Below are 25,310 nucleotides of genomic sequence, written 5' to 3'. Positions count from 1 at the left end.
AACACAAACTGACATATGACTATAAGATAGCAAAATTTAAATAGTAAAATATAAGAATATCAAACAAAAATATAAAATAGCAAAATTTTATTATTATCGCGCAATTCGGCTGAATAAGCAAATGGTCTCACACAACTAGAAGTTGGCTACAACACTTAGCTAGTGTTAGTAGATATATTGATAGTAAACTACTTTCATTTTAGCTAACATAATGATTAATAATTCTTATACAACTGATAAAAAAAACCTCACTAGACTAAAAAAGGTAAATTAATTAATTCAAGTAGCTATAGGAAGCATTTACAATGGTCACTTACTGTATGAACCATTTAGAGAAGTAGCCTGCTACAATACACTTTTCCTTGAAGTGCCGCCCGGTTGTGCTGAACTCTGAATTACTGAATATATTAGCATAACTGCTAACATTACAAGCTGAAACGGTTTTGCTAAAAATACACTCGTCCTTTAAAGGGACGGTATTATAACGTTAAATGTTTAAAACAAAACAAAGTATCAAAAGCGGTTTCACCTAACTTACCGAAGATTTGAAGACAGTTCAGCTTCACTTCACATTTTCAGTTTGTACCAATTAGCCTAATATCAAAGCAGAGAGCAGCGGAGGCTCGCCCGTCACTGTCACCAGAGTCCGTTAACGATAATCATAATCTCTTTCTACGGCACTGAGCGTCGCGACATTCCCAGGAGTTTGTAGAACACCACCACACCCGCACATCTGCACACATGGGGCGTTCAATAGCTGCTCAAAAAGCTCCGAAATCTCAGCTGGTCATACTGAGCTTTTTGTATTGTAATACGGTAATCATCAAAGTTAGAAAGTAAAAAAAAGTTATCATTCTAGTTACAGTAATATAAACACGGGTATCGTATTGGCTTAGAGAAAAGCATTTGCAATGTGACACAAAATGGAAAAAGTATACATACATGTGAAATAGAAGCATGTTATATTTTTTAGCCTACATAAAATGCAAAACAATAATATCCACATCACTGGTTGATGCAGCTTTTATCCTCTCCAACTTTATAGTACATCTCTTAACTACTCATATACAGCAGGGGCGGATCTACTGGGGTGACAAAGGGTGGCAAATGCCACCCTAAAAGAAAGCCTTGCCACCCCTGCTGCTACCCCAGTTGGCAGCAACTAATTAAAAGTTATGGCCAATTTGACCATTTACGAGCGCGAATCTCCAAAGTCCGACTGCAGTCAGTCAAAAACTGTTTGCTTCCCCTCTCACACATCTGCCACTCATCACCTGTGTCTTACCTTAATGCCTGTCCTGTGATAATGCCCCTTACTTCTATCATACTTCTATCTCCTATTAAGTGAGATCACATCGTATGGTCACCTCAAATGCAAGACATTGATTGAGTTTGTAAATGGCAGCCTGTGCCCTTTTGTAGCGTGTACATACTATTTCTCATCAAACTGTGATAACTGTGATTAAATTCAGTATATATACGTCTGCCATATGTTGCCACCCCTCAAAAATTCCCGCCCCCCTCTCGCCACCCCATAAATATTTTTCTAGATCCATCCCATGTACCCATGCTTCTCAAACGTATTTACCTCTACATGAAGTAAGCCCAAATATTTCCGATACCACCCAAAGGCAACATCACTTACAGGTCGAACCAAGCCTTCCCTTGAGAGATTCTGTGCCACACATTTCTCACACTGAAATCACCTGTTAGGTAAAAAGGCGACTTCCTGCAACACAATAAACGACCACTGAATGTACATGTCCTGTTACTGAACACAGCAGTGTGATGTAATTTGCTCTTTTAAGTCTAATGTTTGTTCTTTTGTGTGAAACTCGTGCTGATGTCTTGGCCAGGACTCCCTTGCAAAAGAGATTCTGAATATTCCTGGTAAAACAAAAGGTAAAATAAAAGAAACAATATCTCAGGCACCAAATCTCCATCTGCTAATTGTTCCAACGATGAAAGGCTGGTTATTGCGGTCAGTGAAGAGATGTCAACAACTTGTGAAGAAAAACCCAAACGGTATGGGAGCTGTTCCAGAAGTAGAAAACAAAAAAAAGGAGTAATCATCTTGGGAGAAGTCCAAACATTGTGAAATCATAAGATGTTTGACAATATTTTATTTTGCTTTACATGACTAATTTTGTTTATTAAATTGTTATATTTAATTATATTTTCTGAAAATAGTATCTATCTATCTATCTATCTATCTATCTATCTATCTATCCATCCATCAATCCAGACTGATCTCATGAAGTGGCGTATGTACAGTATGACACGCCAAGTCGTATGCCATTATTGGCGTGTTATCAAGACGCATACTTGCTTTTTAACGTGTTTATCAACGCCATTTGGCCTCCATTGACTTACATTACCTTGTGATTGCGTGTGAATTTATGCCGTAGCGAAGTCATGATGTCCTGTTGGGCTTACAGGTATTTTTTTCATCTGATCTATCCTATCAATCGACCTATCAATAAGACTCTCTGGTGTGCAAGAACTTTTCAGTCATTTGTAACTTAAAACAAGGGAAACTGAACACAGGCTGAAAATCTTTTTTTTCTTTCTAGGACGTCCACTGGTTTATCTTCTCGCCCTGCTGCAGTGATGTAGAAGTGGACTCCAGGGTGTGGCCAGTACACTATGAGGTCACGGTTTGGTGCGGTTGCAAGTGTAACTGGGTGCCCTCCAAACCCTGACCAGCACAGTGCAGGTTTGTACCAGTTGGCCGTGGTTTCCACTACATTTCTATTCGGCACACACAACGGCACGTGATGCTTATGCCGACCTGAATGGGCAACATTAATCTAACCCCAGTCTCATAACTGTGTTTATACAAGCTCAAAGTAGACATCTTTATCATGCCAAAAATGTAAAGGGTGACAGAAATGCAGAGACTTATGCAGCTAGCAGACTTCCATCCTTATTCGTCCTGGAAATAAAAAAAAGTAATCAGTGCTGTAGGACACTTCGACAAACAACTTTATCTTGGTTATTAACTGAGCAAATACCAACTCGGGAGAAGGAAATATAGTGTTGAAATAAAGTGTTAAAGTCTTTGCTAGAATGCATATTTGCTTTATGAAAGACAGATTGACAGAAAATGTTTCTCTCACCTTTAATTATCAACTTTACATTTTTGACACAGAGCTCTACATTATATTGCACATGAAAAGGTAGTATCGAATAAACAACCCCACCCAGAAAAATAAATATTAAGTTCAATGATGCAGAGAGCACAGAGCTGACATCATCAGAGATTAGACCGCATATCAGTCCCTGACATTGAAATTACATTCCTTCAAATATTAATGGAATAATAAAAGCACAGGTTGACATGGTCAACACTGGTCTTTACAGTCCTGTGTCATTCCAGTCATCTAATAAGATATTATTTTACACCCAGATACCATTCAAATATCCAATATGCGTGAATACATTATTAAAATGTATTTCTCATGTATGCACGTGTAAAAAATAAATAAAAAACTATTGTCAGTAAAGTTTAATGCATCAATTGCCTCCCTAAAAGTTTTTTTTTTTTAAAGTTATGTTCCAGCCTATGACTTGCTACAGATGTTTACTAACAACAACAACAACGATTTACACATTACTAAAGTCTTTAATAGCCAAGAAATACATTTAAGTGCTCATATTATGCTCATTTTCAGGTTTATAATTTTATTTAGAGGTTGTACTAAAATAGGTTTATGTGGTTTACTTTTCAGAAAACACCATATATTTGTTGTACTGCACATTGCTGCAGCTCCTCTTTTCACCCTGTGTGTTGAGCTCTCTGTTTTAGCTACAGAGTGAGGCATCTCACTTCTGTTCCATCTTTGCTGGGAGTCGCACATGCGCAGTACACTGCTAGCTAATCAGCTGCAGAGTATGAGGGAGGCGATATTATGAATCCCACCAGGCCTTCAATAGCATTTATTGGCCAGGTGTCCATGCTTACGCAAGGTAATGTAACCCCATTTGTTCAGGTCCTATCCCCTGACCAATCGGCTATCCTAACCTTAACCACTCGAAGTCAAATGCCTAACCCCAACCAATCAAGCTGCTTTGTAGGGCTGGTCTTGGTGTGGCCATAGTGGGATTCGTAAATTTGCATGAGGGAGTGCTACGCTAGCAGCTAGGCGAGCATTATAACACGTGTTACAAAGTGACGCACGTTTGTCTCTGAAGTAAAGGCTGGACTACAATAGAGCTGTTTGGAGCAGTTGGTGAACAGTGTTTTCTGTTGGAGATGGTAAGTCCCTTTGGGGTGGACTTTGGGCTTTTTCACTTTGTAAACCTATAACGTGCACAAAAAGATATATAACACAATAAAGGAAAGGGGAAAAGCCAAAAAGCATAATATGAGCACGTTCAATTTTTATGGTGCAACCCGGTTTAGTGAATCACTAGTTCTAGTCTATCCTGCTGCTTTCTCACCATAATAACCTCCGCCGGGGAGGTTATGTTTTCGTTTCAGTTTGTCCGTCAGCAGGATGACGGAAAAACTACTACTGGCTTGAATAATAGGTAACTTGGTGGAAGGGTGTGGCATGGGCCAAGGACGAACCCATTATATTTTGGAACGGATTTGAATCACGGGGCAAATACACAAATTAGTTTTGACTTTTAATTTTTTGCTGCATCCCTGTGGTGTTAGAATAATCTGAAAAATCAGTTCCTGAATGGGAAAATTTCCACTATAGTCTGAATCGAGACCCAAATCTGAAAGATGGGTCTGGCATTGAGTAATGAAAATGGCCCAACTCGAGGGGGCGGCACCAAGCATGCATTTGATCTCAACTGGATAACACTACGACCAATCACAACAATACACAGGGTGACGTAACCATAGCGTACCCATACGCTTAGCTACCAGCGGAGCTAACTGGTAGATTAAACTCTTGCCGTATCCGGTCGGCAAAACAGCAAAGGAACGATTTGAGCACCGTCTTCTGTTCCTCCTTTAGATAAAAAAGCCAAGTCTAACTCGTTCAAAGCCGTTTCAAACAACTGGTGTTCATCCGTAGCCATCTTGCAATGTTTACTAATGACTTCGACGTCGCAACGCTGTCGTCATTGTTTAGCTCGCCTCTGGCCCGCCTATATCAGATACACCGATGTGATTGGTGCAACTCGGCTACAAGGGCATAGTTAATGAGCATCATTACTCAATGCCAGAATGACTCGCTGAGAAAATTCAAATTGTGCTCTCGCGAGAACGCTGGATTTTCAGGGTATTCACACTGCATTAATATTATGAGATAGGGCATGTCTTGGCGGAGGTTTGCGCTCTCAGAGTGCCCTTCTAGTTATGTAATTTTATTGGTTCTTTTGTAAAAACAGTCTAAAACAAAGCTTATTACCACCATTCCTCAAAATGAGACCAATATAATTAAGTCAAGACTTGTAAAACTTGAAAACATCCCACATCAGATCAAAAACCTCAAGCAGAGGATGAGGGGGAAATGGTTTTGTTGCAGGCCTGACACTAAAATCAACAACAGAGACATAGAAAAACCGACTAATGCTGCATTTCTAAGGCATTGCAAATAATAAAGGCAGTCGTCCCTAAAAGTATAGACAATCTCTACACCTGGTCAGTAAAAGTCCTTGTGTTTCAATATGAACCAGCACACTTTAATGAGACTCTAAGCAACACTTTAAAGTCTACAAAATACTTTGTACTTATTTCTTTCACTCATGTAAAACTGTACTATCCAAATACATGATTTAGTTAAATCTTTGTATCCCATTTCACACCCGTTGTCACAACAGCCAGAGAAGCAGATGTGATACTTTATCTACCGCAAAGCCTCAGTTCCTCTCAGTAGTGTAAATGCTGTTTAGATTCAAGAAGTCACATCCCTAAAAGAAAAGTCCGGAGGTTTTAGAAACTACTACATTTCATCAAGAGGGGAGTTCCCTCATTTAGAAACCGGCATGATTGTAGTTTTCCATTTTAAGAAATTAGCACCAACCACCTCGCAGATGCCAACAATGCAGCAGTAAGCTTGAGTTATGAGCCGGTACTTTCAAAAACACTTGGAGACATTTTGAAGGAGAAGAAACTGACACTTCCGAAACCCTAATAACAAAGCACAGTTTAAAGGGACTGAGTAATGGCCTCCTGAGCAGAGAATAAAGTCACAAGCTTCTCTACTCTTTGTTCTGATACCTGGTCCAGCTGTGCGTGCATGTTAAGTGCATGTGGCTGTGACAAAAAATGTCTTTACTTACTAAATCTTTTTAGTATTTAACTTATTGGGCAATAGAGACAGAGCGCATTTAAGTCCCACTGCGCCGCTCTCCATTGACTTGTATTGCGTGAAGGAGCATCCTCGTCAATTCCGTCTGCTAGAAAACAACAGAAAAATACCTAACGTTTTAGGTAAAGCTCTCTGAATGGCCCTGTTGCTGAAATGTGCTAAACAAATAAAGCTGCCTTGCCTTTCCTAAAAGCTGCTGTGTGGTGATACTCACTACCAACAATGTAAAGAACCCATAAATTACGTTTTTATAAGCTGCCAACCCAAAGCGTATGACGCGATGCGCTCTGTCTCTATGGTCTGGGAGTGCCGTGTGAGGGCAATCCCAGCCCGCTTTTTTTCTCCGAGTATTTCAAGCACAGCCCCTTTAAGGCCTTTGCACAGTTTAAAATTTTCCGTCAAACATAATCTCGGTTCTCATAGTCCTTTTTAATGGCTTTTTTAATGCGGTTGATTTCATCTTCACTTGAACTGTCATTTTTCTCTCTCTTGTCACTGTCCAAAGCAGCTGTATTATTGCCTGCGTTGGTTTCTGGTGTGGTGGTCTGCAGCTCCCCTCGTATCCCGTTGAGCTCCACCAGACCATCATGCAGCTGCAAAGCCACCTCCCTGATTTTGGCAGCAAACTCTGACTTGGCCCCTTTCTTTAGTTCTTTGGAGTCCTTGGCCACAAAGTAGATGTCCATGCCTACAAAGAGTCCCGTGAGCACACCAGTGGCCATACTGGCAATCTGGACCGCTCTGGCTGCTGTGCTGCCCGCCATATTGGCGATCTGCACCAACCGCATGATCTCATTAGCGTTGTTGAGAATGGCCTTTCCTGCCATGGCGCCGTCTTCGTAGAAATTAAAATTGAGCGCTGGGAAGTCACGGTTGTAGGCATGCTTTTTCATTTTGATCAGGTCAAACCTCCTCAGGTTCTCGATACCCTGCTTGACAAACGTCAGGCACTTGTTGAGGTCGTCCATCTTCTCCTGATAGTCCTGCACAATCTTCTCCACCTTCTTGCGGTCCATCGAGTTGTTGACCTGGTTGGAGATGCCGGCCCCCGCTGATGTCAGCCCGCCGGCCGTGGCCACACCCAATCCCACCGCCGTCACAATCAAAGAGGTTCCCATGGTGAACGGGGCCAGGGCAAGGCCGGTGATGGTGGCCACGCCCCCGAGGGCGCTGGTGGAGCCGCCGGTGATTTGAGCAATCTTTGTGTTCTTGCTGAACTTGTCCAGGCCGTCTGCGATGCTGTTGAGGTCCATGACGTGCTGCCAGAGGGTCTCGGCGCGCTCCGAAAACAGTTTGTTGAAGACACGGATGCCCTTCTGCACCTTGTCTGCCGTCACAGCAAACGCTCTGAGACCAAGAAGTTTAGAGTGATTACAGAGCAACGTCACTGGATCTCTCACTTACCACCTGTGTATCTAGCCATACACATAGTAGTGGTTTTATCAGCCCAAGTTTTGAGACATCTAGCTTCCTCTCCAATACACTGGAGGTGAATACATTTAAGTTTTTTCTGCTGCACAAAGAATTAAACAACTTGCTGTCAACAATTTTCTTTGTATGGAAGAGGAAAATTCTGACTTTAATCTTATTTTTAAATGTCTAAAAAAAAAAAGTGTCTTTACTGTACGTACACACCGCCGCCGACTTGAGCTGCAAAAGAAGCTCTGGCCGCCCTGTCAAGGACGCTTGTCAAAAAGTACGGGGAAGCTTTTGACGCTTTGGCCGCTCTGACGTGGCAGTATTCTGTGTTCCATCATGTTCGACACACGATTGAAGAAAAAGCACAAGCAGCCACTGCACGGCCAATATATTGACCTAGAAACCTTTTATAAATGGCATATATAAACATATATAATGATAGTAGACAGTAGAGTTTGTTGGTCGCAGCGGTTTTAGCTCGCTCGTTAGCCGCTGAACCGCAGCAGCATGCAGGTAGAGCGAGCAGCCGCCAGACTCTAACTTCTGTTGATCCGTGCAGGACTTCACCGTGAGCGGACTGTTTAGAGACCATGTGACCGGCAGGTAACGTTAACTGGTCCCTATACGCAAACAAAGTCATATCATAAATTATAGGGAACCCAGCAACAGCGATGATGAGTTTTTCCTCCATTTTCTCGGAATGAAAGTTTACATCGTATGTTTCTCTGGGATCAGCCAGCTCGAAGGACGTCTATATTCCGATTGGTTGCTGGTCGCTCAACACGCCCAACACCGCCAAAACGTGACGCCGACTGATTTGCCGCTTCTTGCAGCTGAGAGAAGCCGGTTTCCATTGAAAATGAATGAAGCTCAAGTCGGCGGCTGTGTGTACATACAGTTATTCTCAGAATTCTGACTTTGAACTCTGAACTCAATATATTTTTTCACATGTGGCCCCCTCTTCCGTATCTTTGGAACTACTCTACTGAAGAAATGAAAACGGCTGACAGCAGTTCTGCGAGTAATGGTGGTATTGTTTCTGTGACATTGTTTCTGTCCGATTGAGTTTTTGAGCAGCACAAATAAAATTATATTCTCCAATATATTGGGGTCATGGAAGACCTTTTAGATGTGGATACCTCAAAACTTTGACACATGAAACTGAAGCTATCTGCATGGCTACATACTACCAGAAATAAGATAAAAAGCATATAGTGAACAGACCCTTTAAGGGAAGAAAGACACAAGACAGTGAAATATTATATTAACACTTATTTGAGCATTGGCTTACTTGGCCTCTTCTTTTTCTGTCATGTCATCATCTTGAAGCGTGTCCTCCCAAGCTGAGAAGGTAAAAGCAAGAAAGAATGATATTAAGCTTTCTTATAATGTTATACACATTACATGGCCAAAACTTTGTGGACAGCAAACATTCAGAACTTATTCTTATTCCAAAACTGCATCCACTCCTCTGGTTTCATGCTTTCCAACAGATGTTAGAACCTGGCTGCAGGGATTTGTTCCCATTCAGCCACAGGAGAAATAAATAAACCCAGAAAACCTTTTTTACAGACCTGGCTTTGTGCACAGGGACACTATAATTTCGAAACAGGTGATTCCACAAACTGTTGTCACAAAGTCGGAAGAACAATATTGTTGAAAATATGATTATTAGCTGCAGCATTATGCTTTCCTTTAATTGGGCTCAAATCATGAAAATCAGCACAGTATGCGAACAGGGATGTCCACACACTTTTTGTCATATGGTGTAAATGGTTCGAGATGAAAAAAAAATCAAGATGAAAAGCATTTTATTTGTAACTTACACTCCACTGTGTTCCACCATTCCATAAGGTCCTCCACACCCTGAAAGACATATTAGATATGTATGGGTTTGCATGTTTATGCTAGCTATCCAAAAGGTTAAAGCTATAGTGCGTAGTTTCTGTATCCCAGATGAGGAATTCTAAGGAATGACAACAACACTATCGGCGCGTCCAGATAATACATGACCGCGCAGAAATACAGAGAGAGTTGTGTGGAGCGGTCTTAATTAGTTTTTTAGCAACTTATTTGGCAATGGCTTGAATGTAACGGACGGTCTTTTAATATCAAAAAGTTACGCACTAAAGCTTTAATGATAAAGCATCGGACTTGATTGAAATGTTAACATGGTGACAGGGCTTGCTTCAGAAACCAACCTGTCTGTCTTCAGGCTGCGCTGGGTCAAAACGGAAGTCCTCCAGCTGGTCAAACAATGATCTATTTCCACCTTCATTCTGAAACAACAGAAATATTACTTCTTAAAATTCATACTGTATATCAATACCAAGATTTGTGTTCCCTGTGTAAATACAAAAAGTCTGGGTCTACAGTGTAGCAGACGTTGATGTCAGTGAGACAAAAAGACAAGATAAACCAACAGCAAGAAGTCAAATCAGCTTATCACATATCCTCAGTTTCACTTTTTACACTGTATGTGCTCAGATGAAGAAAAGGAAGCGATGGTAAAAGGGATTCTGAATGCACTGCTGTTTTTGCCGAAGTTGAAAAGCCAAAATCTTCCATGGAAATGTTGAAAAGGAAGCAGAGGTACATGTTTATGCACACTGAAACATAATCTCGTCTCTTCTACCATGCTAAGAACATGCACAAAAACTGTGTGGAGGTGTGGGGTGGGTGAAGCCTCGGTTATACTAGCACGTGACACCAGGGCTCAGGCCTTCGTAGATGGCGCGCGCTACGAGCATGCATGGAGACGTTCATGCTCAACACATTGTTTGATGCAGTATAAGAGAGCAGAAGTAAAGGAAAGCAGGCTGCCTGGCAACAGTGATGAACACAGAGGCACAGCCAAACATTTATCTACTCCTATAATTAAAGCTTTACATGTCGAGAGTTGTCGGGAGCTGAGCAGACACCCTGGAGACAAACATGAGAAAGAGGTTGTTTTCAGGGATGGGTCCGGTGATGAAACCTTTACCTTTTGTAATCCTGAACCCCAATGAGTAAGACTGCAAACATGTTAGTATGGTGGACTAATATGCTGACACAGTCTGGGTGGGAAAAGTTCCAAAGTTGCTTTCAATGTTAAGCTCAACGTGTGTGAGAGGAAAAACTCAAAAAATCAATTACATTTCGTCTCAGTTTTATTAGCTCTTACCTCTGCTGTTTTTCCTGCAGCACCGTCCTGCGAGCTCCTCTGTATACTTTTGCCCTGAAACACACACACACACACACACACACACACACACACACACACACACACACACACACACACACACACACACACACACACACACACACACACACACACACACACACACACACACACACACACTTAAATCAGTTATAATATCAATCTGAAATTTTGCTTTTGGGCAGATTTCAGTTCCAATACAGTCCAGCTTATTGGAACAAATTAAGAATTTGTTACAAAGTGAAAAGAGGTACTCTGGTCAAAATATGAATGGCACAAAAACTTTTTTTTTCTGGTCTTGGAATCAGCAGCTACGGAACATAGCACAGTGATTTTCACAGAATAAGCTAACTTATAACCTTGCCATCAAAACATGGTAAGACTGCACACTTGCAGTTAGCAGCAAGAGAGATACAGACAGGTGACAAACTTAGTAAACTCTAAACAAACATGTGGAGATTTTGGATGATTTTTAAGACAGTCCTCTCTACCACCATCATGAAAACACCAAATGAGAATATCTTTTTTTTTATTATTATTGGGAATTTCCACCTTTAATGGATAGGAAAGCTGATATATGAAAGGGGAGAAAGAGGGCGAAGACATGCAGGAAACCGTCACAGGTCGGACTCGAACCCTGGACCTTCTGTGTCAAGGAATAAACCTCTACATATGTGCGCCCGCTCTACCAACTGAGCTAACCGGCCACGAGAGAATATCATTTGAGAGAATAGTGTTTATCCATCCAATGGCTTTGAAAACGTATAACAAGGAGCACTGAAGCTGTTCTGTTCTCTCACCGGATAGGTCGTACATTCAACATTTAATAAACCATTAATAAACTTAATTAGCACAGAATAACAAGCATTAAATGCCTAAAATAGGTGGGTGCGGTGTACTTCCCCCAGGTCAGGGACATGGAGAAACACACTGTCTTTATAGTGATACGGATCCACTGTCTTTAAAAAAAAGGTTAGGATGAGCTCAATGAGCTCAAAAGTGCAGTTATATCAGTGTTATCCTTGGAAGTAACTGTAATTAGGTGTTAAAAATACATTTTGGCAGCGTTGTTTAAACAAACAAGTATTGTTCACACAGGAGGAAACATGTTTGTACATGTCACATGTTTGAGCGTCCTTAAGAAGAGCAGGAATGCCCGAACGTTACCTTACCTTGGTGGTAATTAAATAAATACATGTTTCATGGGAGCATTATCTAGTATGCAGACTCTATTTCTCAGACTTGTACACGTTCTCCTGTCCTGCACTTAGTATATATTGTCTTGATGTGCGTGCCTTTGTTAACTTTATTTTTTTATGTTACCTTGCCCCGAGGCATGAAGGGATTGTGTCTCTTAGGTTTCTTGACTTTGGTCTAAAAAAGAAAAATCAGAATAGCAGTGTTACTCTAAGGAAGGTACAGGTCAACATTCTGAAATGTTCCTTTAGCAGTAATTACAGAATGATTAAACCAAGAACTGTTTAATCATTCAACAAAAGTTAAAAGACCTCTGTTTTGTCCTGGCCCTCCTCGACTTTCTTTTCTTCTTTGGGTGAAGAAACATCTTCTTCTTTCAGCCCTTCATCATCGGACTGAGCCTGAAGTAAACAAAGTGTGACAGGACATGATGAAATAAAAAGTACCTGGGAGAAAAAAAATAACAGGGTTGCATATGAACTCCTAGCTAATTTAAAATATTAACATTGTGTGGCCTTGTCAAATACATTTGAGGATGTAATGAATTCAGTATAGTATATATAACCAATTAAAGTAGGTGCAAAGAAGACAAATGTCTTCATGACTGTGTTCATGAAGAGCAACATTACCAAATACCTTGGCTCCAGCATGTGGCATAGAGGGATTATGCTGGTGTTTTTTCACCTTGGTGTGTAAAAAAAAAAAGGCACCGCTACAATGTTAGGCGACATGAAAAGCAATAACTGGAAGAACTACATTTCATTACAGCTGTTGGTGACTTTGACTGAAAGAACTGCATCTGTGCTGTGATGTATGTTACAAGGATCCAACCTTTTTGCAAATATGTCGTCTGTATGTTTCTTTCCTCAAATATACAACTATATTTTTAGTTTACTATAGTTTGAAGTCTAATCTGACATATAGTAATAGCAATAGTAATGAGCTAGCTATTATCACTGAAAGATAAAAAAAATCCACTTAACAACCCCTTAAAAAGCAGTGACTTGGAGTGGGACAGTAATTACAAAACGAATGCCGTGCAGCCAAACATTGTTCTTCACTTAGTGGAGATCTGAAGATTACTATTATCAGTTTGACTTTTGGAGAAATGTGTACAAAATAATGCTAAATATTCCTGGGTAATGAAATAACGTAGCCATTTCTGACGGTTTCTCAGCGAGTGCGTTCTAAAGCCCAAAATAACTGACCGATCTATTTTTGGAGACAGACTCTCTTATACAGTAGTTTCATTACCCTCTTCTGCATTTCATTTATTGCAGGTGCAGCAGTCCTGAACAAAGACAGAGCGAAAGAGAGAGGGAGCTGGCTCGCACCTGCAATAAATGAAATGAACACTGAACTGAGCGAAAGAGAGTGTGGTGGTGCTATAAAACCTTATTTTCTGATATTTTCTCAGTACTTACGCTCTAAAGCACGGTGATTCTTCAATTCTTTCCAAGTGTTATTTTTCATGTATCGTGTTTACTCCTGTGACCACCAGCAGCCCTCATCCTGTCATGTCGCTTTGCTCTAACCCTATACTTCAGCGGACTAATTTGCCCAATCTTTAGACCGCGGCGGAAACACAGACAACAATGGCTTAAAGTGCTCATATTATGCTAATTTTCAGGTTCATAATTGTATTTAGAGGTTATATCAGAATAGGTTTACATAGTTTCATTTTCAAAAAACACCATATTTTTGTTGTACTGCACATTGGTGCAGCTCCTCTTTTCACCCTGTGTGTTGAGCTCTCTGTTTTAGCTACAGAGTAAGACCTCTCACTTCTGTTCCATCTTTGTTGGGAGTCGCACATGCGCAGTAGCTAGGTAAGGACTACTAGCCAGTCAGAAGCAGAGTATGAGGGCGCGCCACGCTAGCAGCTAGGTGAGCATTATAACGTGTGTTACAAAGTGATGCATGTTTGTCTCTGAAGTAAAGGCTGGACTACAATAGAGCTGTTTGGAGCAGTTGGTGAACAGTGTTTTCTATTGGAGATGGTAAGTCCCTTTGGGGTGGACTTTGGGCTTTTGGGCTTTTTCACTTTGTAAACCTATAACATGCACAAAAACATATATAGCACAATAATAATAATAATAATAATAATAATAATAATAAAGGGAAAATAATATGAGCACTTTAAAAAAACCTTCTAGTTCCTTCAAAAATAGTTCTGGGGACTAAGAAGACTCCAGAAACTTGGGTTGAAACGCGGCTTTAGATCCTGGCAGAGTATCTGCAGCAAATACTGTTAGTGTTAGTTTTCACCTACATGTAGCGACAATGTGGTTTCATAACACACATAGATGATTTCAAAAGATCTCAGACTCCCAGATAAATACCTAAATACTATAGGTCAATCAGTCAGTCTCTATATCAATCACTGTGTGTACCAATCAATGGTCTGAGCTTAAAGACCAATACTAAGGATCAGTGATTAATACAGTTTGTCCGACAGTGATGAGATTAACTTACTGTTTTGCTTTCTGGGGCGTTCACCTCTTCCTCCTCTTCGGCTTCTGCAGATTCATCTTTTTTGAGGCCTTCGCCATCTGATTGGCTCTGCAGCAAATTAAACTTATCACATTTTAATTACAATGACAGGATGCTTCAGCAAAGCGCTTTCTACATGTGTGCACGCCCATGCGGAATGTGTGCGTGTGTTTTTGTGTGTACGCTAGAAATTTGACAACTGTTCAAGGTGGAGATCACATAACGCTGTTATTAAATAATAAAGGGACATGTTTTTAGACCCACAGAAATACTTGGAATAATAGAAGGATCAATTACATCATTAAAAATTCTCAAAATTACACATACTCCCTCTCGGAAATCAAAAATCTATGAATATGCTAATATTTCTCACTTCAAAACTTTAACTGGTTGAACAGTCTCCTACTTCACTGTAATGTCGATCTCAGTGTTTCTCAGTGTATGTGCACTCAAGTTTCAAAATTCATACTGGACTATGATTGGCTTCAAAACTAGTTGAGCTGTCACAAAATCATCTTGTATGCATGTACACATGTTAAACTCAGAGAAACGTTCCCCTTTCCCTGAACAAAAGGCTTGTAGAGTCAAACTCTGCACTGCATCATTTGGCACAGTGAAGGTCAAACATCCAAGTAAAATAAAAATTTGCAAAACACATTATTTATAACTTAAGGTATAAAGTTGTATCTTGGTTTTTTGCAGCTGCATTCACGAAGAAACCTCAATTATAGCCAATAGCTAATATTCAATATTTAACAAACTGGTTCAAAATATCCCCAGTATGTTTTCCTGTGTGTACGTGTCAATAGTACCTGATGGTTGCTATTCTGCTTTTGTCCCGTTGTTCTGTTAAGCTCCTGAAATAAATTAAATCACAGTTTCCTCAACCACAGGGTGAATAAACCAGCATCCATACACACTGATGCACATCAGCTCCAAATGGACACAAAACAGCCATTATTACTCAAACACCTAAGGCTTAAACTACCTCGTCTGATGGTCTGGCAGATCTGGAGATCATAGCCTGGTTATCCTGCAGAGGCCCCAATTTTTCAAAAACTGAGCATGAGATCCTAGGTGTACCTTTCTATGTATACAAAGCATGCCCTTTAAAAGCATGGCATACAACGCTCATGCTTGCAGTATATACCATGAACTGATTTAACTCGTGTTCTAACAGATATATATTCGAACTGATGTGGAAGCAGAAATATAAACTCTACCTGGTTATCCTCAGTTCCTTTGGCTTTTACTTTGACGTATGTGGACGTCCTCTTCATCTCCTGTGGAGAGATCACAGGCTTAACAACACAATGGAACAGAAGTCGGAATGAGTCTCACTTGTACCACATGTCACTGAGTTGTTGTTCAACTGCTGGCAAACCTCTTCAGTTGGTCTGGGTGGGACCACTGGAGTTTCACTTCTTTCCTCTGTCTCTTGCTGAATCATTTTGCTTTTGACCTGACAAGGACACACAAACACACACACACACAGAGTCACACAGTGTGGCGGAGCAGGACAGGGAGGCAGGATTTAAAGGGAGGTAAGGGGACGAGGAGGAGCGTGGTGGAGGACCGGAGGAGGAGGAGGAGCGTGAGGGTATTTTTGACAGAAGCTGATCAGCCGTGTGCGGTCACTGATGACTCACGAGTGATTACAAAAATAGATTGACCGGTTTCGACTTCTCCTCCACTTGTCTCTCGTTCTCCTTGAGCGTCTCTGAGTCTTTAGTGTCTGTCTGAAAGGACATTAAAAGGCATACATGCAGGTATTCAACCCAGCTTTTATCATAGTAATGTCAGTAGTATGTGTAAATGGACTACGTTAAACTCCCCTCCATCTTACCAGTAGAATTAGTTTTTCTTCTTTTTGCGGCACTAGGGCTGCTGCTGTAACTACAGACTGTACTTCCACATACGGACACAAAGAGTATAGAAGCGGGTCAAGAAAGACATGCACCCATGCCATGTTTGGATTTCTTTTAATAGAACAGTTCGATCCCTTTCATGCATGTACACTGCAGACAATGATAAACCAGGCAGATTTGAATGTTTTCTGGTTTCCCTAGTGATGTAATTGAGTTTTATGAGCAATAATTTTGCTAGGCGTAGGGTTTGTTGTTGGGGCTGGTTCGGGTCCGGGCAAGGACATTTGTTGCACAACAGTCCCCCTCTCTATCTCTCCCCTTAGTTGTGTCATCTCTCTACTCTGAACCTGGTGAGAAAGGCATAGAATACCCCAACATACTTGTTGCGTTTGTAAAACAAGTTTGCAAGACAAGCTGATTACAGATATTTGAAGCTGTTCCCTGTGACATTAACAAAGGTGTAGTCTAAATCCACGACGTTCCACTTCCGGGATTGCTCCGGTGCCGCCGGAAATTCTGCCGGATGGCCTTCTTTTCGGCCGGATGTCCTTCTTTTCGGCTGGATGTCTGTTACCTTCTGCTTTCTTTGTGTTGGCATTCTAAACCCTGGTGGATTTCTGAGGACTCTGGTTAACTGCTCCTCAGCTCTCTGCAGGGTAAATCCAGACAGCTAGCTAGACTATCTGTCCAATCTGAGTTTTCTGTTGCACGACTAAAACAATTTTTGAACGTACACATGTTCCGCCAAAACAAGTTCCTTCCCGAGGCTATTTTGCAGAGGCACCGTGGCTCTGGATACCTCCAACGAATGTGCCAGATCTTTTGGCCTAATAAGATCTCCAACAATGAACTGTACAAGAAAACAGGAAGTCGGAGCATCACCAAGGAGATTACGCACAGATGCCTGAGATGGCTAGGACATGTGTTGAGGATAGAGCAGGACGGCATCACAAAAAGTTGCCTTAAGATGGACACCACCTGGCAAAAGAAAACCTGGGAGGCCCAAAACCACCTGGCGCAGAACTGTGACACGAGAGCTGGAACAGATGAACCTGTCATGGGGAGAGGTCCAACATGCTGCCAGGGACCAAATGCAATGGAGAGTGCTCAGTGAAGCCTTATGTCCCATAGGGGACGAGAGGGAGTATGTAAGTAACCGTGGCTCTGTCTGGCACTTAGCACCGCCCAAGACGATTGTGATTGGTTTAAAGAAATGCCAATAATCCATAGCACGTTTTTCTCCCATCCCGGAATGCTGTGTGGACTAGCCAGACCCTCCTCCGCAGCGCTGTGGAGGAAGGTCTGGCAATGTGAGACTAGCAAAGGGACGACAGTGGCGATGAGTATCAGTAGAGAAAGACACACAGCTGCATCAGAGAGCTGTGGTGTGTAACTGTATGAATAGGAATATCCCCATGATTAATAATAGCTGAAGAAAATGTAGATGCCAGCCCTCAATTATACGTGTCTGCTGAATAAAAATAACCAGTTAAACTGATAACTGATAAAATGAGGAACAAGCTAATGTCAAAGCACCTGTTTGTCATCTGATGACTTTTCACCGCCCACAGCTGGATCCTCGACATCTGAGTTTGTCTGCTTCACAGGCTGCAGAGAGAAGACAGGAATTACTACTTTATGAAAAACATAAACCATGCTGAACAGTTCTCTTTTAGTACATCCATTGTTTTGTTTTTTTAAGAGTATTTTTTGGTGCATTTTAGGCCTTTATTTAACCGGACAGCTGAAGACATGAAAGGGGGTGGGGGGTGGGGGGGGGAAATTACATACAGCAAAGGACCGCATGTCAGAGTCAAACCTGTGGCCGCTGCGTCGAGGAGTAAACCTCTATATATGGGCGCCTGCTCTACCAACTGAGCTATCTGGGTGCCCTAGTACATCTATTTATTAAATGAAACAACTTGTGCACTATAAAATCCAAATACACATTACCAGCATGTCATTAATCTCAAACGAGTACTTTATATGATGCAGGATTAGGTGTGCGATAAGATGAACCCCAGATGAGGTGAAAGGATGTGATATTATCTACTGTATATTGTGTTGGTGTTGATACGGTGCAGGTACAAGTCGATCTCTCACCTTTGAAGACTTCTCTATGAGACTGTCACTGCTGGCAGAGAGTTTCTTATCCACAGACAAATAATCCTAAACAGAACATATCCCTTGTGTTGTCTTTGGGTCAAATTTGGCCCGTTTTCAAATCAGAAATCTGGGTTTCATTTTAACTACCTAATTGTAATAACTCAAATATAACATGGATGATTCTATGCAACGCGCTTCGCAAGTACAACAGAAGATTGGATCTCTACTTTCATTGAATTTTGGTTGCTTTAATCAATTTTTTTGCATTTGAAAAAAAAAAATCAAAATGTTTCGAAACAATATCCTCACTGAACGTTGACATGTATCCTTCTGTGATTATCGTTCCTTTAAGTCTAAATAATTCATAATTTCTGGGTTTTTTTTTGTTTTTTTTGTTTTTTTAAGGTGCCCTGCCACACGTATTTCACTACTTTGTGGTAATGTCTGAAGTTCTACCATGGACTCTGTAACATTGTTTTGTGGAAAAAATGCCTTGGTTACCTTGTTTCAAGCCATTCTAGCATCTAGGTATAGAAAGCCTGCAGCTCGAATTGTGCCAGTTCTCATTAATATTCAACAAGCTAAGCTGTTTGAATCTGATTGTCTAACAGCTAGCCAATGAGAGCCTGGCCGTCAGAATCCTTTACCCAGCCCAACTGGGCGAGCTCATGAATAGTAATGAGCTCAGGCAATATGATGTCAGACTGACCAGCTTTTGTAATTTCCCTGATTTCTCTGCTTATTTCTTATTTCAGAGGAGGTAGCAGTTTATTTTCACAACATAACACAAACTCATATGGACCTAACATATTTCAAAAAATACAAGTAAAAACGGTTTTGTATGGCAGGGCACTTTTAAACTAACTAATTAGGTATAATGTCCTATAAATGAGTTTTATTTACACTGACTTTCAAAAATAAGTAAGAAACTAATGTAAAACTAGTGGTAATAAGTTGGTGTTAGTGGCATTTATACATGGTAGTGAAAAGAAGCGTTAAACATCAAAAAAGCGCCAAAAGTGTTGATTTTCAGTTTTGATCCGGGAGAACGACAAGTGCATGGTCGAATGGAAGACAACACAAGGGATATACATTATTATTATTATTATTATACAGAAATACTCTCACCTGAGATTGTGTCCTCGCTCCAAAAGGCTTTGGCGATTTTTTAAACATCCCACTGAACACCCCTCCTGTCTCCTGGAGAAAAAGTCACGTAATTATTACTTATACATGCTCAAATAAAATAAAATAAAAACCAATTGTTCAGTATTTTCAACTGATGCAGCTGTGGGACAGACAGGCGGGGATTCAGTGCTTCACGCATTGGCCGGCAGTTCTTTTGCTGTAAATCCCTGACGCATGCAGGTTCAGCTGACGCTTCCAAACACACCACAACAACAAAAACACACCCGTCTCAAACTCACCATCCAATCAGGCGAGGTCTAGATAGATCACAGTCACAGTAGATGATCTACTGTAAGTTAAATGACATCACCAACATAGGTCACTAAATAAACACTGAGGGAGGACTCACTGTTCTTTCTGAGTAAAATCTGATGAGCAATATGTATGTGATTTTGGTTACAGAAAACAGTTTACTAATATAGACACTGGTGCTTACTTTGACTGTTATAACCCACCCCCCATTCGAAATGATATGACCAATTTGGTTATATTTTGGGCAGATTTCACATACATAAAACAAATCAAGATTCAACAGTTTATTGCCATTTCAACATAGTTGATAGGTATTTAGTTTGGTGGCCTCACAAAAGGCTGAGACACATAAAAACCTCACATCGCATACGGTAACCACACTGGGACATAAAACAAGAAATAAAAAGTACGTGTGTACGCATTTATAAATACATAAGCAAGCATTCCCATGGGGAATTCTCTTAAATATTCCACACTTTTGGGGGGAGATAAAAATAATCATATTGCAAGTCTAAAAACCATGGAAATCATACTGTCAAACGTCACATAAATAAATTATAATAGCAATAGTAATTTTATAACAATACGAGTATGGGTAAACATCTTAAATATTACCATTACATATTCAGTTCAATATATTCATTATGTCAGTGATTCATATTCAACAGTGACCTTTTCATGACAAGCCAAAGAGATTAAATAACTTTGATGTTAAATTCTAGATCTAAATTAAAGAGACTTAATACTACATCATACTACAAGAAAGACACAGAGAGAGAGAGAGAGTTAATACCACTGGACTTCACCTGTGCTTGGAGAGCTGGTTCTGCAGACTTGGAGGATCTTTTGAACATCCCAGCGAATAGCGATGATTTTTGCTGGAGGAGGAGTAAAAAAAGAGGGAGAAAATTAAACTTGGAAAAAATGCATGTATGCATCTAAAGGCTCGGACACACAGAGCCGACGGCCAAACGTCAGCAGAAAAGGCAGTTGGGCTGATCAGTCTCCCCAAATTTGTCAAAAAAGTGCCTCGGGAACACACCAAAGCGACGAGACGTAATATGTCTCCATAACAGCAGGCGGCACTAATCTGTATTGTCACTCAAAAATGAAAACCGGCAGCTGATTGGACGAACGTGTCATGTGGGTCTTGTTTCTCTGTAAATTCAAAGCCAGACTGTCATGGCGGCTTGTTCAGAATACGATCTCATACTGTACTAAAATAGTTCACCGAAATGTGTTTCTGAAAACATTTTAAGCGAGAAATAGGCCATGCAGTTGCTGAATCTGTCTTCATTTCACATCGACAAAGGTCAGTTTGAAAGATTTTCGTCAGATTTTGAGAGACTGTGGTCACGCTCATTCTGCTCCCCGCTTCCGGTTTAGCACTCTACCAATCAGATGGGTCATTTGAGTCCGACTGCCGGCAGTGCCCACCCCGCCAATTATACATGTCAAATCAGCCAAAATGAAGGCTGACGGCCCCTCAGACGGACGACAGCAAGGAACACACTCAACAGACTGGAGTCACTGACCTCGCCAGACTGTCCGACAGCCGATTATCGGCTCTATGTGTCCGGGCCTTTGGACTACTGTGGTTTGAGTCAGTATGAGTTAGGAACAGAAGGTAAACATTCCCTGCCATGATCTGTGAGTCAGCAGCATCAATCTGTCTCTATATGGACACTAAACTGGAGAAGATGCTGCGAAATTGATTCACGGGTGACTTTATGGGTAAAGATGCATTTACTTGGTAACATCACACGGTCCAGCTTCACGTCCAGATTTCAAGTCTGGACTAGGACTGGGCAATATGTCAATATTATATCGATATCGTGATATGAGACTAGATATTGTCTTAGATTTTGGATACCCTAATATCGTGATATGACATAAGTGTTGTCTTTTCCTGGTTTTAAAGGCTGCATTGCAGCAAAGTGATGTACTTTTCTGAAATTACCAGACTGTTCTAGCTGTTCTATTTTTTGTTTGCCTTTTCCCCACTTTATTATATCCACATTACTGATGATTATTTATCTAAAAATCTAAGTGTCAAGATATTTTGTTTAGGCACCAATTGTCAACCCTAGAATATCGCAGCAATATCAATATAGAGGTATTTGGTCAAGAATATCAGATTTTCTCCATGTCGCCCAGCCCTAGTCTGGACTTGAAACCTTGATGACAGTAAATATAGAGTGATTGTTGTGTTTCTAGCTCTGGGAAAATTAATCATATTACTGATTTTTATGTTTAAAAATCACATAAAAGGAGACACTAGGGCACATGTGTCAAAGTCAAGGCCCACGGAACACTTTAGGTTCACCATAAATTTTGGCCCGCCTAGTTGAGCGCCCAAACAAAAAGACAGGAAACTGTTTTTCAAACTGTAATTACGTGACACTCAGAGCAGAATTTGGCTGATTTGCCGACTTTGAGAGTCTTTGAGAAATGTCCACAGTAACCAGAGAATGTAGATATTCAGGCTGTGAAACAGGTTGTCAAAAATGTTGTTTTGCTTGATTTTTTCTAAATTCTAAATAAAGGAACGTTTTGCTGACTTTTTGGGGGCTTTATGTCGACCAAACTGTAAGTGAGAAAGCCATATCAGACATGCAATAATACAGTCAAAGCTATTAGACTTTTCTCTGATATAAAAAAGCATGTCAATAAACTTTATATGTCTGGCCCTTGATGTGATTCTCATTTCCCAGTGTGGCCCAATCAACGCGTGAATCAAGTTTTCCCTAAACTATACTTCTACTCCCTTAACACTAAATTGGTTTTAGATAATAGGCTACAATGTATTACCACTATGAGAACTGTAATACATATTCAAAAAAAAAGTCAGAGTGACCAGCATTTATGAAAGTATTATGATACTTGACATTAGAAGTAATTATAAAATGCTTTATGATGTGTTATTGTTATAAAACATTATGGATATTTAGGAGTGCTTATAACTATAATTATACAGTGCTATATAAACAGATTGTAATGCATTATAAGTACACTTATAAATACATAGTAGACATGGAAAGTGTTACCAAAGGCTCCTTCAAAAGTTTATAGTATTTTATACTAATAAAAGTTGAATAGGAAATAGTCTTCTAGAAATCAACATCTGCTTACAAACTCAACATAACCAACTCAAATCAAATAACTACAGTCTCAGAACATTGCTGTTATTTCCCGTTAACTAAGTACCAAATTACACAGTTTTCCAGGAAACCTCAAAAGAAATTAGGACACATAATATAAAGTGTTACCACAGAAACAAGTTCTATTTTAACAAACTAAGTTCCCATGTATGTTGTCTTTTCACATCTGTGTTTGGTATGTCAACATTGACACACCTTTTAATGTTAACTGAAACAATTACTTAAATCAAAGTTATAGTAAGAGAGCTTACTTTAAACTTAAAGGTCCTTGGATACCTAGCTATATAACGTTACATAGCCTATAGCCTAAGTCTTTTTATATATATAAAACAGACAGTGACAATGACAGTCCCCAGAATTTAAGGAGCAAAAGGCAGGTTTATAATAATTTTATTAAAAGACTGATTAGGAATATATGCACCATTAAAGCAATATCCTCAGGGCCTCAAGGTCATAAAGTAAAAGAACATATTCTTATTGACGACAAATCCCATCAAAGAACAACAATATTCCACTAAATCACACTAACAAATATTGTCTGATATAGCTAAAACAATTAAAAACACATCAGTGAGCCACACGTTACTCTCGGGTAAATGTACCTCGTTACATTTCCCCACTGCTGTCCACATACAGTAGCCTAGCTAGCTATAACGTTACTGCAGCGTGTTATTTGTATATTGACAGTTTCAGTGGCACAGATTTGAGGTCAGCTCGGTTAATGGTGCTCTACTGGGTTAGCTATGTGGCTGTTAATTGACTTTAGCAAAGAGAAAACCATAAACCCAACTCTGAAAACTCTTGAAACGCAAACGTTAGCAAGCTAAAGTTTTACATTTAGCTAAACATTGACAGAAAATATCTAAGGTTACTCACAGCTTCTCCGTCACACTCCAACTCCAAATCCATGTTATCGTATCGATCCTGTCAAACAGCAGTAACAGTCACATTTCCAACGGTCGTTTAACGCAACGTCACATTAACTTGCCTGAAGGATAAAAACGACAGAAATACGAACGGTAAGCAGTTTTAAAGACGAATTTAAACGTTAACTCACCATTAAAGCTATGCAACGCCCGCCCGTGTTTAGCGGTTGGTTTTTTGCCGTTGGTTAATCGATGTTGAACTGTTTCTGTCCTCAGGCAGAGTTCTGTCTGTTCGTCCTATATCCCCGTGTTGGTACTGTCGGCTGTTTTCACGCACTAGCTAAAGCTGGAAAGTTAAAGGTCCCTCCCTCCTCTGTGAAAAAAGAAAAAGATAAGAAAAAAACAGCTTGGAGATCAAATACTTCTCTCAGATCCTTCTGACTTGTGTGGGTTCATAAAGCAGACATTAGTGAAACCGAGCAGCGGTTACTTTTCTATTTTCTTTCCCCTGTGCTGTCATCCTGGAGAGGGCGCGTCTGTCTCACCTACTAGCTAGCTAGCTAGTCCCACCCATTGACATATATAAAAGGTCCCACCCGGTCCCACCTTGGAGTTTGACACAAGCCTGGTGCTGCGTTCAAGTGCTGCTGCTGCTGCTATTTTATCTGCCCCAAGGCGACACAAACATCACTAGCTAACTCACGCTGATTCCGCACAGCACAGCTACAGTGGTGGAAGAATTACTCAGTTTTTAGAAGTAAAAGTAGCAATACTACACAGTAGAAACACTCTGTTACAAGAAAAAGTCCTGCATTAAAAAATCTTACGTATTGAATCATGTGATCATGAATGTAATATTAGTTTATCCTTTGTGACCAATGTATGTCCATGTATGTGTGTATGTGCTTGGAATATACATTTTGTTTGTACAGATGTACACAAAAGTATGCAAGGATGGAGATATGCACATGCATTATAAATGTTTGTTGATGTTTTATCTATTTCGAAAAAAGTTAAAAACATTAAGTATATACAAAAAAAAATCTTACGTAAAAGTAAAAAAGTATTATTATCAAGATACACTTAAAGTTCCACAAGTAAAAGTACCTACTCATTATGCAGAATGGCCCATTTCAGATATCACTGGATTAGAATTAGTAATGCAGTAAAAGTATAGTACTTGAGTAAATGAAGGCCTACTATAACTGGTAGTTACATTCCACCAATGGAAAGAAAAAAAGTGACAAAATAAAGTATACTCAAAGCAGAAAGAATACTAAATATGGTCG

The 25,310-nt window shown here is 40.2% G+C and overlaps 1 protein-coding gene across 12 annotated transcripts; it reads right to left on the bottom strand.

Annotated features, from left to right (window-relative positions):
- Positions 1-5,621: 5,621 nt before the first annotated feature.
- Positions 5,622-24,670, bottom strand: apol1 (apolipoprotein L, 1). Of its 12 annotated transcripts, none has more exons than XM_039815990.1 (19): positions 24,213-24,670; positions 24,032-24,079; positions 20,801-20,872; positions 19,982-20,031; positions 19,683-19,754; positions 17,985-18,056; positions 15,965-16,042; positions 15,804-15,863; positions 15,569-15,613; positions 15,393-15,437; positions 14,563-14,664; positions 12,399-12,488; positions 12,214-12,264; positions 10,855-10,908; positions 10,581-10,613; positions 9,893-9,970; positions 9,518-9,557; positions 8,983-9,034; positions 5,622-7,619 (listed from the first exon to the last, which is right to left on the bottom strand). In XM_039815990.1, the coding sequence occupies exons 4-19, from the start codon at positions 19,982-19,984 to the stop codon at positions 6,671-6,673; spliced, it is 1,824 nt and encodes a 607-aa protein (XP_039671924.1). In that variant the 5' UTR covers positions 19,985-20,031; positions 20,801-20,872; positions 24,032-24,079; positions 24,213-24,670; the 3' UTR covers positions 5,622-6,670. The 12 variants fall into 12 exon arrangements, with proteins under 12 accessions (XP_039671924.1, XP_039671925.1, XP_039671916.1 ...); XM_039815991.1 differs by having other exon boundaries at positions 19,982-20,028; XM_039815982.1 differs by lacking the exon at positions 19,982-20,031 and having other exon boundaries at positions 24,213-24,394; positions 24,512-24,670.
- Positions 24,671-25,310: the final 640 nt, after the last annotated feature.

This window comes from Perca fluviatilis, chromosome 11 (assembly GCF_010015445.1).
Source record: "Perca fluviatilis chromosome 11, GENO_Pfluv_1.0, whole genome shotgun sequence".
In the NCBI taxonomy this organism is placed as follows: domain Eukaryota; kingdom Metazoa; phylum Chordata; class Actinopteri; order Perciformes; family Percidae; genus Perca; species Perca fluviatilis.
Note: the sequence above shows the minus strand (reverse complement) of the source record. Positions and strands in the feature narration are given on the sequence as shown.